Source organism: Alligator sinensis, unplaced genomic scaffold (genome assembly GCF_000455745.1).
Source record: "Alligator sinensis unplaced genomic scaffold, ASM45574v1 scaffold796_1, whole genome shotgun sequence".
Taxonomy (NCBI): domain Eukaryota; kingdom Metazoa; phylum Chordata; order Crocodylia; family Alligatoridae; genus Alligator; species Alligator sinensis.
Genome location: NW_005842141.1, coordinates 1827735 through 1842734, shown reverse-complemented (window position 1 = coordinate 1842734; position 15000 = coordinate 1827735). Strand labels below are relative to the sequence as shown.

The 15000-nt window shown below is 42.0% G+C and overlaps 1 protein-coding gene across 6 annotated transcripts in view; it reads left to right on the top strand.

The window, feature by feature from the left end:
• IKZF1 (IKAROS family zinc finger 1) overlaps positions 1–15000 on the top strand; it is a 70143-nt gene that overhangs the window by 831 nt on the left and 54312 nt on the right. For 5 of the 6 annotated variants that reach the window (XM_006025335.3, XM_006025334.3, XM_025206115.1 and 2 more), the window contains exon 3: positions 8623–8742. In XM_006025335.3, the coding sequence (XP_006025397.2) occupies positions 8623–8742 (120 nt within the window). Of the gene's footprint in view, positions 1–7503; positions 7563–8622; positions 8743–15000 lie in introns of all 6 variants that reach the window. The other variant, XM_025206116.1, reaches the window with a different exon arrangement.

Below are 15000 nucleotides of genomic sequence, written 5' to 3'. Positions count from 1 at the left end.
ATCAAGATATAATTAATGATACTACTTCACGTAGAACCTCACAGTGCATAGATTTTTTTCAAGGGACTTTTATAAATAAAGGAACCAAAGAAATAGATAAGTAATTTTGTATTATAGCTACTCTAGTATTTCTGTGGGGTATGGTCATAGGAACATGTATCTATCTCTTTTGGAAGCAAAAAGCTATTACCTGGCAGTTTCAGGATGAATAAAGTTTACTTAGATGAAACTATTATTTTAAGCAAAAATTGTTCACTAAATAAGTTTTGGATTTTTTTTCCTACTAAAACTGGAAGTAATAGGTGTTAAACATAAAGACTGGATTCCAGGTAGATGGCGAAAGCCCTAATACTGTGAATTTGATACTTTTTATTTAGTTTTATTCCATGGTGATCACACTATGGAAGAAGCATTACTTGACTGGGATCACCCTACAAAATGGAAAATGTATGCTTTTAAAATTCCCCTATGAATAACATGGTTAGTCTTTGGGATTCTTTAGGCCTTTGGTACCTAATGTTTCTCCCACAGGAAGCTCTATTATATATTGGCCCATTGGTGAGACGGAAATACAGATTAACAACTAATAAGTACTTTGTTTAGTATGCTAGTGCTCCACCATTTGTCAAGAGGTTACATGTAGTTTGCCGCCTCCTTTTTTTGGCTTCCCAGTATGGGGAGAGCAGCAACAGCAAATGACTTTCAGTTATCAGTTTTAGTATTCTGTCTACAGCATGCCCCATTTGTTCACTGAGGCCTCCTTCCTGCAGCCACTGAAGCATGTGGTTCACTCAAATGGATGAGTCATGCAGTGCAGGATCAGGGCCTCCAGAACAGTTCAGTGGAAGCATAGCACATTCTTGAATGGTAGAGCTGGTCAGAGCATTCTTTCCTGAAAAAAAAAAATAGATTTGCTTCTTAGTTTTGGCAACATTTTGAGGTTTGCATAAAAAAAAAACTGAAAACCAAAAATGTTTTTGTTGTCAGTGTTTTAAGTAAAAACTTCAAATGTTTACAAGAGACTAAATGCTCCCCATAACAATTTCCCTTCTGACAAAAAAGCCACTTTCCTTTAACAAAAATTTCATTGGCACATACTTTTCAACCAGCTCTGCTATTAAGAAAGCACTCTTCCCTATCACGGAAGACTTGTTGCATTTCCCTCAAGGTATTATCCTTTTTACATGATAACAGTATCTTAAACTTCAGTGTTTCCTTTATGTTGAAATCATTTAACGAAGATAAAGCAAACCCTCTCTGTAGTTTGTATTTCTGCTTAACAGGAAAAGAAGGAAAAGGGGGTTTAACCCCACATTTCCTATGGAGTCAAGATTCTTAAGATGTGACCAGGCTTTCCTGGCTTGGGGAGTCTGAAGTCAGGTGGGGCAGAATCTGTGTCATTCTCTTCCTCTGTGGCAGCACATACCTAATCGGGTATCCACACCCAATTTCATAGACTTTAAATCAGGATGATCATGAGCTTCACACCTGCCATTACTTGCAGTGACTAGCCAGAGGTGACATCACTTACCCAAGTCATGCTTCCATGTATAGGAGCAGTATAGAAGGGCTGGCTCTCCATGGGGCTGGAAGCTGCCTTGTCTCGTGGAAAAAGAGACCACAATGCCTATTTTCTATTTAGCCTGCCTTACCTTGAGGGGAAGATTGGAGGGAAAGTCATGCTGTTTCTTCCAGATCTCCAAATGCTGAAGAATTTGTACTCCTTTAGTTCCCTTCCCACCATTCCTGCGTGTTTGTGGTAATCAAGCTGGTGGAAGTAATATTCTTCTGGCGTGACAAAGGCTTCTCTTTTCTTAAAAAGCAGACCAAGGTGAATCTTAGATGTCGCAAAACTGGCAGGCCAATATAATCTACTTGTAGTAAATGCGCTTCCTGCTTTAACTTGCCAACAAATGTCTGCTGATATTTCAGTCTTCGACTTGGACAAGGGATTTGAACTAGAGGATCTCTTAGGGTTTTCTCCAGACTGATTTTTCTATGATTCTGTGACTGTAAATTTGTTTGAGCTCTTTGGTGGGTTTGTAATGTGATCACAAGGCCACTTGTAAAATTGCTCTAACTTGTGGTCTGAGTTGTGTGTGAACTCTGGAGGCAAAAAGCCCACTGGATTAAGCCCAGTAGGTATGTCCTACAGTCTAAGCATTTTGATGTGTAGAGTGACTGTATTTTCTTCCTTGAAAGCTGGTATACTGCTGGCCAATGGGTGTGGCTGAGGGAAAGGAGTTATGGTTCTTGTGTTTCACTTTTCTCTGCCCCATTTGGGCTGCTGGGAGTCTTCACCTGTGTAATTGCAGGGGGAGGCTGCTCTATCTGTGTACACTGATGGCCTTGCTAGTACTCCTCTATTACATCTTATACTCGGAGCCAGCAGGAACACAGGGCTTTATTTGCGACTGCCCTTACCCTCTGTACAACTACTTACATATGTGCACAGCAGGTGTCAGAGCCTTCTCAAACCAGAACAGCAGCATTTTGCATTCACTTGTTTTCCGTAGCTGTAACTGCAGCAAGGCGTGGCTGCAGTGAATCAGGTCAGCATACATGAGGCCAGTCAGGCCCTCAATATTGGCAAATGTTCCTGTTTCTTGGAATTCAGTCATCACTGGCTCCTAAAGGAACTGAAAGGCCATACAATAAGCTCAGAGTTCATGTTTTTTTCTTCTTGAAAGTGATATTTCATGAGGCAAGCAGTTGCAGTTCTGAAATGAAGACAGAGCTGACATATTTAACCAAACAGTATCTGGCTCCCATACAATAGAATCAGAAAACACAGATACTATCTCAATTAACCAGCAGTATTTTTCCTGCTGTTTTATTTTTTCAGTTCTAGATGGGTCTAACAGTTGAGGAAGAGCAAAAAACCAGTGCAAGCGTTTGTGCCACTGTCACCCAGAGGGTCCTCCGGAAGAACTACTTTTTGTTATTCTTCACCTCAAGCAAGCCTAGGTGAAAAGAGGGAGAACAGTTTTGTTTCTGACGCTCCCCTACTGTTCAGTGTTGACTTACCTTGGCTGGGCATTCAGCTTCAGTCAGGGAACTGATTCTCTTTTCAATACCTAGGAGTAACTGCATCAATGTGAAAGGCGTCACACTAGTGAAAAAAGTGATGTAAATGGAAGGAGAATTAGGTCTGTAATCTTAGATCACAGGAGAATATCTCTTTTTACTTTTTACATGGCTTCATTAATGCCCATGTAATTATCACTGAAAGTAACTCTAGGAGCACTTGGCCAATGTTATAGACAGATCACTATCTCTAAAAGGAACCATTCAGGGTTTATTTTTAAGAGCTCTGGGCATCTCTCAAGCACCTTGCAAGCATGGACCTAAGAACATCAAAAGAGCTCCATGGAGGTGCCTGAGAAACTTTGTATTCATTGATCCCATGAGGAGTAGAGAGCCATCAGAGTTGAGATCTTAAGTTCCACAAATCTTTTTTGGTTGCTAAACACTAGACATATCTACATAAGACGTTTACTGCGCATTAGCCTAATAACACTGCTCAGTAGCATGATGGTTAAAAACCAGGCTAATAGCCTACTGTGGAGTGTTATTAGGCTAATGTGCAGTAAATGTCACAAAATAACCATGCACCGGTGCTACTGCTCAGTAACTGCAGTTACTGTGCATTTAGTTAGTACTTTTAATAAGCAAGTACTAAACTAAATGCACAGTGTCTAAGGTGCAGTAATGAACATGTAGATGTGCCCACTGTGGGTTACACAGGTACAGATAAGTTGAGGGACTGATGATGCAAAATAAAAGGGTTAGGCCCTCCTGCCATATTTTTTACACGTGGATGGTGAGGTTTAGCCATCTAAGGCTTTATTTATGAGCCTAAATGTGTTTTTGGTTGCCTAATTTTAGATGCCTAAATTTGAACCTTTTGGCTTAGGTAAATTACCCAGCATCAGTCAATGAGTCAATAGCAGAGTCAAGAACAGAGGCCACATTGTCCAGAAATCCCAGGCCTGTGCACCGAAGCTTTGTGTCAGCAATGACAAACTTGCTGCATAGTTAAAGACTCAGAGGCTAGACTGCCGTGGTTGTATGTGTTTGTGTTTCACACAACTAAGTAGCGCAGTGCAGCAAATGTGTGGGATTTAGATGGCTTGGTGACATTTTAACAATTTTCCCCAGTACCAGCATCAAGCTTTACCTTTGCATACCTTCCACCAGTTATTATTCTGGACATGCCTGTTAGAAATTAAATGGAAAACTGTTTCTCCCCCTTTCCATTTTTAAATTCATCTGCAGGAAAATGTTAGTGCGAGATTGCATATCTGTAAGATTGCCATGCAGTCGTGAACTTATCAGGGTGTAACAATTTAGATGTAGTTAAGGCATGAAATATGAAATATCATGCTCTGGAATCCAAGAGAAAGAGCTCCAAAAACATATCCATTTTACATCTCCTATTTTTACCCTGTTTTTTTGGATACAAAGATTATGCTATCATGTTCAGCATGAAGAAATTCCAAGCTTCTTTGACAAGAATTATTAAAGCAAAGTTTGCAAAGTCAAGTTTCCTGACCTCCAGTCCCCCAAAACAGAGAAATACCCCAGACCTTCAGCTTCTACAAATTAAAACCACTGACTTAGATGGTGCAAACCAGTATACCCCAGTTGGGCATCTGGTGTACTTTTCAGTGAAGTTAAAGAAGCAGACACCTGCATGCATCTGGCCATACAAATTATTTACCATAAGATGTCAAAGTGTTTGGCCTATATTTATTCTTTCTGTATCCCAAAAAGATTATTGTAAAACAGGATGCCTAACTTTGGGGTAATAATATTCTGGTTTCATGCTTTTTATTTCTTATCTTGTGGATCCAACAGTTTATTTTTAATTGGTTTTTAGAAGCACATGGCCAGAGCTTTTTATGATAGCTTTTCTCTTAAATCTTACACTAACTTAAATTGCATAGAATATCCATCACTGGACGTTTTTAAGAACAGGCTTGAAAAGCACTTGGTTAGTTTAGACAGGAATAATCCTGCCTTGACCAAGGTTGGACTAGATGACCTCCTGGCATCTCTTCCACCCTGTTTCTATGATTCGTTGATTTGAACTGGTCCAGTTGAAGTTCAGTGTGGATCTTCCACTTAGAAATGGATTTTGATTTTCTTTTAAGCAGCCATATTAAGGCAAAGCTAAGATCACGGAAATGGGTGCTGATTAGGAGCCACCCTTGCCAATCAGTTACATTTCTGTTTTGTAAAAAGCTCAAATGTTCCAGCTATGTCACCCCAGCCCCTGACTCTGCTGCAGAACAGACAGCTCATCTTAGCAAATCGTTACTTGCAGGAGAAAAATTATCGGTAATGCCTAAGTCCCTTACTTCCTGTTAAGCAGGGACTAAATGAAACAAAGGAGCTGTGTAGTTCATGGCAGAAACAGTTTGTCCATCTGCTTACTTTCTCCTTTCCCCTTTTGGATACTAAATTCTTGCTTCTACTCTTCTTTTCCTTAACCTACCTTCAGCTTTGCCTCTACAACTGGTGACTGTTATTTCTCTCTTTATGAACAATGCATAAGAATTAGAGATAAAAAAGGTCTATTAACTCTTCTAGTCTGTCCTCTCTCAGGGCAAGATTATATTTATCCTGAAGTCCTTTGGCGACCAGAGTTTAAAGTGATTCGTTTAACACTACTCCCACAACTTCCTTTAAGAGGCTGTTCCACAATCTCATAGGTGCATCACTAATCCAAGTCCTCTTAATTTCACTCGTTTAAACCTAGGTACCTGCCTACAAACAGTCCAAAACCACTCTTTTGTTTCTACCTCATATTTAGATACTTTTAGATGATCTTCATGAAAGCATCAATGTCCTTAGGGAAGAGAAAGAACAGTTAATTGAAAGCACATCCCCTGTGAAGGGAATACATTTATACATTTATGGCTGTACATTTTTGGCTATATATACATTTCTGGCCAAAGCATCCACAGGGATCTGACCCATTTACTGCTCTTGGTAGTCAGGGAGCCAGAAAGCCAAAAAGAAGTACCCATATTATAAAGTGTTTGATAGAACCTATACCACCAAACCCTTGATGGTGCAGTCCCCAGTCTCTCTTGGCTGTGGGAGCACATGCATGGCTATTCTTAGCCATGCAAGAAGCTGCAAAGCATTGGTTAAATGAGAGCAGCTCTGATCTGAGCAGACCTGTGAAAGGGCCAGAAGTAATAGGAATAGCTCAAAGGTTACATAAAGCCACCTTCCATCTGCCTTGCCTCTGAAGTCCATGCTCAGGCATCAGTCAGGGAGACAAAGGATGTGACTCTTTTGCCTTAGGCAAAAGGGTGACAGGAAGCAGTTTCATCATTTCCTATCTCTCTCTCTCTCCAACTCCGGGTATTCTGCAGCCTCCATCACCACAATATATCATTTAATCAAACTACACATATTTTAATTTTCCCTCTTCTTAGGATTACATTACTGTAAACTAGGAATCGCATTACCTTATGCCAAGAAAGGAGCCACTGACTGTGCATCATGAGAGACAGTGTTAGCATTGGGGCTTCATGTCCTGTGACTTGTGGCATGGGGGTCACCATGGTGCAATGAATATCTCATATGCATGTAAATCAGGAGTGATTCCACTGAAGTCAGTGGCTGTGTCAGCATCAATAAGCACTGACCCCAGCCCAGGTTCTATCTCATTCTTTTATTGGTTGATCAGAGAGTGACATTTTAGGATTGTAGGATAGTATGGCTGGAAGGCACCTCACAAGGTCATTTTGTCCAGCCCCCTAGTCCAGGCAGGATCAGCCCAACTAAACTATCCCAGCCAAATAGCTGTCTAACCTGCTCTTTAAAAATTCCAAGGATGGAGATTCCACAGTTTCTCTAGGTAGTCTGTTTTAATCCTACTGGACTGAATTCCTCTCCGTTAACTCAGTTTGCTATAGTAATACAAGGCCTATCTTTGTCATATAACATTTAAAACCATTGTAAAGGGAACTCCGCAGAATAAAGAAAGCCAAAGGCCTAATCATCAGTGTTGTACTTACAGTGACTGAAAGCTGAAGCTGTAATTGCCATAAAAGGAGGGGAATTTATTTTTTTTAAAACATGTTGCATTTGCAAGTTGAAAGCATACTTTTTTAATTAAAAACTTACTGCAGAGTCTGATTTGTTTATACCACCAAAGCTTGTACACTGCCATGGAGTTTGTCCTTCTTTTCAAATCAGTGATCATAAAATACCTGAAGTGTCACAAAGCTGTGTTTCGCTTGATCCTGGCAGCAGTGAAGATTCTGCAAGGCATTAAACAACTGAATTCAGTGGGAGCTGATGACGCAAAGAGTTTTGTATGTCCAATCTTCAGGCCTGTAGTAGATCTGTGGTTAAGAACAAAGCCATGTTGTGGACAAAAGTAGGTAGGGCCTTTTGAGCATTGAGACAATTTGTAAGTTTGACTTTGCTGTTAAACTAAGCTGTTAGCGCTGAAATAAAAATCTACTTATCTTTGTGTAGTGTCCATAGAAGCAAGGAAAGCTTTCACAAAAGCTATCACACAGTTGCCTTTACAGTCTGTAAGTACATGTGTTCTAGGGTTGGATCATTTGCATTTAGTAGCTGAAAAAAAGCATTTGTACTTGTCATAAATATCCAAGGTGGGACCAACAACCCCAGAAGTCAGTTCCTGTGACTAGGGACAGACATTATACATAAACCGGTTTAAGTGATCAGAAGCTGGTTTAAACCTGTAACAGAACAGATGTTCAGTGCACATAAACCAGTTTGAAAATGGCTGAAACTGGTTTGAGATAAGCCTGGTTGAATGTAGTATCAGACTTAACTGATTTGGGTCACACCAGTTTATGCAATGTCTGTCCCCAGACCCCTTGCTGGTCTAAGATAAACCAGATTCCCTCAGCATCTGGCATGCCTTCTGAGCTGGCCCCTACCCTCTAGGATCCCTGGCTGCAGCTCCCACAAGACTGCGGGCTGCTTTTCCCCACCCCTTACTAAGCAGGAATTCCCCCCTCCCCTCTGCCTTGCAGAGAGGTGTCTAGTGTATTAGCCATGTTGGCAATAGTCCATGCTGAATCAAGTAGAATCAACAGGTAGCTGGTAATGTCCCTCTGTTGTTTTCTTAATGGGGTGATAAACACTGTGTTATCAGTTCCCTGCTGGGCTAATCGGAGCATACTGCTGAGGCCTGGCCATGCCCCCCTCAGCTTAGTGCTGTGGAAGGAAGGGAGGGCTGTTCTAGTGCCTCCGGCTTCTAGCCTGAGCCACTACAGCCATGTGCTGGCATTTCTGGGATGTCTGTCTGGTTACAAAATTGATTTAGCCTAGCCAGGTTAGACTAACCTGCAAAGATTTAATCTATTCAGGCTCAGGCTTTTTAAATGTCTGTCTCTAGCCTGTGTGTTCCCACTGAAGTTTAGGAAAGACATTTCCCAGTTCTGCACTCCTGTCCTGCTGTATTAATGCGGAGACTTCCTTGGACAGCAGGCTATGTTCTGGGGTAAGTTTTAGCCATGTGCAGTCATTGCAGTCTATTGATCAAACCTAGGTTTTATTTTGGCTGTGTTTTGCTGTTCTGGTTACGGGGCTGTATGCTTACATTATTTCCTTTATCACTAGGCAAGGAAAGTCCTCCTATAAGTGATGTCCCAGATGATGTAGATGAGCCTATGCCTGTACCTGAGGACCTTTCAACCAGTACCGGAGGACAGCAGAATTCTAAAAATGAAAGAGCTTTGGGTAAGATGGTTGGTCTGCTATGTTAAGAAATTATAGTACAGTGTGGTTTTAAACAAAGCATTGTAGAGCAAACTGGTATATGAGAAAAGACTTTGGTCTCTTCATCCCATTCAGCAGAGTGAAGTCATTCAGCGCTTTCTTCCTCAGCTATGAGGAATGCAATCTGAAGGACAACAGGACAAGTTCCTCCTAAAGAACTAGAGAAATGTTGCCACTTCTCTAGTTGCTAAAATATGATTGGTGGCATAAAAAGTCCCTAAAGGACCATTGGTTTATGAAACCCTTCTCATTCTGCTTTAGGAATTTGTTTTACTGTAAGTATTGGTAGTGTGTGGTCCAGGGCAAAAGCAGCTTCACTTCAACTTTGTTAAGACTTCAATGAGCATTCAGGATTTTTTTTTGGTTCGTTATCTTGGCTGTAAGGACCGTTGCTATCCACCTCTGTGGATTTCTTCAAAATTCTCATGCTAAAGCATAAATATTCCTTGTATGTTATAAATTCTTTTGTTGCTTATTACCTACCTTTGACCAGGCTGCTCTGTGTTCACTGTCACCTGCTGTAAGAGTCCTTTTATTGAGGACACCCTGAAAATCACTTGAGTTTCTCTTAACTGTATAATCTTCACAGTGGCCAAGTTCATCAGCTCAAAGCTTATCATAACCAGAATTGATCTGCAAAATGCTACTGATGTTTCTTAGACTTAATTGGTACTATACAATCCTATATCAAGCATGTGGACGAGCTGCAAGAATAGCACATGCTTCCCAGAGATGTTAAGGAATTTCCTTCACTAGAGGCATTCCAGAGGAGGCTGAATAAGTACCTGTCTGGGATGGTTTAGGAAAAGCACATCCTGTATCTGTGCAGGGGAGTTATATTGGATGACTCTTGAGGTCCCTTCTACCTCTATGATGCTGTGATTGCTGAGTGACACATATACTTGTCCTGCTAGAGTAATCTCCATGAACCTGCCTGCAGTGCTGTTTGCCACCTGAATGGCATCTTCAAGGGGAAAGACATTTCCAGGGCTATAAAAACAACATATCCTCTGTCTTCTAGAACTGGGGGCAGTGCCAGAAAAGATATAAATATCTCTTTGGGCAAGAAAAGGCAAAGAATATCATATTATCTTCTGTACGAGTCTGCCAGCATCCAGGTTTTAGCAGTGCTTATCATCTTTTCATTTCCATTTGTATCTGGATAAACAAAGCTACTGGTATGGTAGCAGGAGGAGGAAGAATATAGTGCCTGAGTCCCTAGTGTGGCAAAGAATATATAAACAAAGAGTAAGAGTTCATTCCCTGAGGAGTTTCCAGGATATGGAGAGAATGATGGGAGGAGGAAAGGAAACACAGGATGGTGAAATGGTTTGCCCAGTGTGATATAGCAGGGCTGTAGTGAGCCAGGAGCAGAAGAACATGGGTTTTGTCCTAATTACCCTAACAGTCTCTTTGGTGCCTTCCCTTTGTTGAACTCTTGATCCAGCATTACTGAAAGTGGGGGTGAATCATGAGGCTCCTAGAGGTATTTTAGCTCGCCTAAAATAAATGTCCTAGCTTAAAAAGGATAGATGCACAGCTTTTTGGGTAAATTGGGCCTTCTCTTTGTTGAATGCTTGATCCAGGATTTAGAGGTCTGAACCTGAATTCCAAACAGTACCTCCAGACACCTATTGCTTCAAAATTGTTGGCCTTAAAACCCCACAATCCCCTAATCCTACAATTTATTCAGACCTGGCTTAACTTCCCTTCTGTGTTTCAATAACTAGTAAATGAAACACCCTGTATTGTGATAAGGTATTAATGTCATTTAACTGTTCACAGATTATCTGCACTGGTCCATGATGCGACTCATGTTTGCTGGTGATTCAACTGTCTCCTAGGCTTCGCTACCATCCTGAGGCAGCATTGAAAAGTAGTGTGCATCAATAGGGGATTTAAATAAAACAAAAAGTTTATGAAACCTCTAACCCCATCCTCAAGATGTTAGTTAAATTTATTCATCTGTTTGGCATTTCAGAGGTGAAAAGATTAGTGTACCTAAGTGACTTTAGATAAAATTAGAGGCCTTAGGTTTTCTTAGTGTCTCTGACATTTTTCTTTCCTGGGAAGTTCAACCTCATGTTGCAGACCCATGGGAAAGGACATTCTGAAGTTCTGTCCCGTAACGAGAAGTGCTTGCTGAGCTAAGTCACCAGTTCTTACTGTCTCCTGTACGTGAGAGGTGGTGGGGAGAGACACAGCAGACTAACAGAAACAAGAGTCTTGTTGCCTGGGAAATGTCCAACATAATCTCCTTTGTTCTTTGGTGAATGCTGTGTGGGTGCTCTGGCTTGTAGATATGATATCAGATGATATGGTGCTGGTTGGTGCCAGCCTCTTTCAAGGAAGGGAAAATTCATCTGTTATAGTCCTGGGTAATAATGACCAATACAGCATTCACCAGCCAAGATAATCACTAGTGAATGGTGATTTTGGAAGCCATGCTTAAAACCACTTGATGCATTGTGAGCTTCAGAATGTCTGGTCTCAGCTGTTCATGACAATCGGGCCCCTTTTAAGTTGTCTCCAGATGGATGCCTAAGAAATAGAGGCAACTAGAATCAGTATTGTTAGAATGAAAGGAAGCTTTGGAAAGTTGGTGAGCACCCATCTGCTATCCTAGAACAGAAGAGCAGAGCCCTAATAAACTGTAGCCTGATCCCTCTAAACTATTTTACTCCCTTGATCAGCAGTTTGCCCACTCCTGGATCACCATGATGCTAAGCAGCTTCCTCTCTTTAACCTCTAGGTCTGCTGTTTTGTCTACCAAATCTCCTTCCTTCCTTCTCTCCTTCTCCACCCCAGGTTTCCTTCTCATGCTATATAGGCACCTGTGACTTTTTACTTTTTTAACTCTGCTCACCCAGAACCAGTAGTTCGAGTTCCTGAAACTTTTCTTCTTGAAACCACTGGTGAGATCTTTAAATGTTTCCAAGGCCCAGATTTTTTTAAAGGTCAGTGAAGTTCCAGTGAAATCAGTGGGGAAGGTGCAGAGTTGAGCCATGGATGCTGTCTGGCCCTAGATGATTCAAGAGTATGAGTTGTGCTAAAATCCTATCCTGTGGTGGCATAAAAGTGAAGAGATTGCTCCCTTTTCCCATGCTGAACCCCCTCTACCCCCGCCATGGAAAAGCTGAGCTGGGATATTTGCCACCCACTCCCACTCCCACCATTCAGGGTTTGGAATAAACATTTAAATTACTTCTGTGAACAGTCAGTGTTGAACTGTGCTTAGCAAGCAGGTACAGGTTGAAGCTTTTTCTGCTCTGGAATTTGCCATAACTTGAGCCATCTGTGGCCAGCCAGTGACTGAGGTGCACATCCCTGAGGTAGAGAGTGCAGGGGCTCTAGGTCCAGGTAGGACTTACCCTAATTTTAGCTGAGAATGAAGCTTCCCCCAGTGCAAGCTGCAGCTTCATTTGCTGACACTTGAGGTTTACGTGGGTGTGACTGCATATGAGTGGGTAGCCACAGATGGCTGAAATTAGAGGTAATGTCCAGGAGTAGACAAGCCCTCAAAAGGAGGTTGTGGGCCTAGGCATTGCTAATATTCTGCCACTGCAGCTCTGTTCTAAAGGCAGGTGTCCCTAATGCTCACACACAGCAGTTGCTTTAAACTTGCAATTCGGAGTCTGAATGAGGGAAGCAGCACTGAAGAGAGTGAGCTCTGCACACAAAAGGCAAAAGCACCAGCTCAGCAGCTGGGGATGGCAATGAACTTGGAATTCCCAGACCACAAGGCGGTTCTTCCTCCCAAGAGGAAGTGGGGAAAACTCCTCTCCCATGGGCTGACAGCATGCTAACATGCCCAAGAATCACAGGCTGACAAGGTCACTGGAGGTCAAAGTTTTAATCCAAGGGATGTCAGCTTCTATTGCAGTCAGGTCTTTCTGCTTACTTAAAAGAAAAAAAGCAGGAAAGTAAGAGCACTATCTCTCCTTTCCTCCTCTGCTGGTACTACCTCCCTCCTACACACTGAAGAACCTGCATAAAAAACCTGTTTTAGACCTGGTGTTGTCCAGACTCTGACACAGCCACAGCATCCTTCATTTCCAGCTGCTTTGGTGACTCAGAGGAGTCCATCAACATCTTGTTGGGACTGATGCATATAAGGATCATCATTCCTAGATTCCCCTGTATAGTATTTCCTTAGCAGCTGGCAAATAGGCACTGAGATGCATCGGTGCCTCTGCTCTCTAAAATAGCCTTTTACCGGTAGCAGGGTAGAGGCAGAGCAAAAGGGAGGGAAGACTGCTGAAGGAGGACGGAGGAAAGCAGAAGGGGAAGTACCCCACCCCAGATTGCAACACTAAGTTGCTGTTGGTCCAGACAGGTCCGTATTACTACATCCAACTAATTGCTATCTGGACAGTGGTGTGCAGGACTTATTTAGAAGAGAAACAGAATGAATTTCTTTGTAGTCACTGGACCTGTTTCCTCCAGTTGGACTCTGGTAGTCATGAAGGGTGTGTGCTGTGTCTCTATATGGCATGTAACAATTTGGAGAAAATGGAAAGCCAGGGTGCACTTAAAGGAATTACTCACAAGGGCTGAACTCCCTCTCAGCAACACTAATGGCAGCGCTGAGAGGGGTCCGTGAGACTCATGCCAAAAAATTCTAGACCAGCTCCATCAGAAATGCTTGGAGAAGACACAAAAGTTCATTATTTGGGATGTTCTATTAGACTTCATGAGATAATGGGATTCCTGCAGGGTCAACAGTCCAAATGAAGAAGCTTCTGAAGGGGTGGAAAAAATTATTACTGACACGTTTTAGAAACTTTTAAAAATAGGGAAGTTGGGAATCTCCCCTCTGATACAGTCTAAAGCTCCTATTTCTGCCCCTAAAGTCATGAGATATTGGACCTTAAACCTGTCACTGGTAAAGGACTGATCATTGCCTGCCCTGGGACCTGGGTCAGTATAAATTTTGTGGGGAAATTCCACCTTTGAAGGGAAAGTAGGAAATATATATTTTTTTTTCTGTAGAAGTTGTTCTCTCTCATTTAAAAAGAGGAGGGCTGTATGAAGCGGCTCAGGGATTTTGAATGTTAAAATAGAAATGACAGAAATAGTTTAGCAGGCAGAATGAAAGTGGCTGCAGTGAATGGTTCATGATGCATTTCGTGAATGCTCGTTGTCATGTAGGTGTGTGCCTGTGAGATACAGTGTGGACCTCCCTTGCAAAAATTCTGCTTGTCCAGTGGACAGGAGAAAGCAGTGTACTCAGATCTTTATCTGGATGACTTGAAGGCAGCATTAATGTGGTGGGAGATTGGTAGGCGGTTGGGGCTACTGGAGTATTGGGAAAGTGTGCCAGAGTGCCACAAACCAGCAAATACCTCAGTCAGCTACACCTGCCGAATTTCAGAGGCCTCCTGCAGATAGTGGATAATGGATAATGCTTCCAGTCAAAGGTGCAAAACTAATTTCTTATGGAAAATGTGAGGTGTTTTGAACAAAGAGGTCACTGCCATGCTACTATAGCAAAATACTTTGTTAATATGGGGTGCTACACAAAGCAAATCCAGACCTTACTGCAAAACCAGTTGGGTCAAAAGGTGCTCTCTGACACAACTACAGTCTTCTGGACCTTGGGGGCCTCCTTGAAAACAGAATGTATCGTGAACATTACAATACTTCTGTAGTAACAAGTGTTTCATTCTACAGGCAGCTTTTTCACACTTCTCCATTTACGTGGAAGAGGCTGCCTTTCCCCAGAAGGTGACAACATGCAGTGGGACTGGTGGGGAAAGCATTCATTCTTATTTCCCCAAATTCTGAAATTCATACCATTTTAAGGAACACATGCTGGTTGCCAGAGCACTGCAGGGGGGAGTGCCGTTGCATGCTGGCAAATATTACTTACATACAGGAGAGGAGATACAAACTGTTAATCTCATTTCTTAATGGTGGAAAGCAACCAAGCAGTGAGTTTTGGCTAAACTGGAGACAAGCAGTGTTTAGCTATGTGGCTTTTTAGTACGGATACTGAGCCTGCTGATCTAATCTGCAGTTAGAGGAAGTTGCCTTTATCTATGAAGCACATCTCTTTTGCTCAGATAAGCCCCATTCTAGCTGGGGAGTTAAAATTATCTAACAGGATCTCAGCCATGGCTGCAGTGTAGCTCAGACATGTAGGGCTGTAGCTGGAAGGGGGATAGCATAGACTGGAGAGGATTTTACTAATGCCAGTTTGCTAATCATTGAATTAAT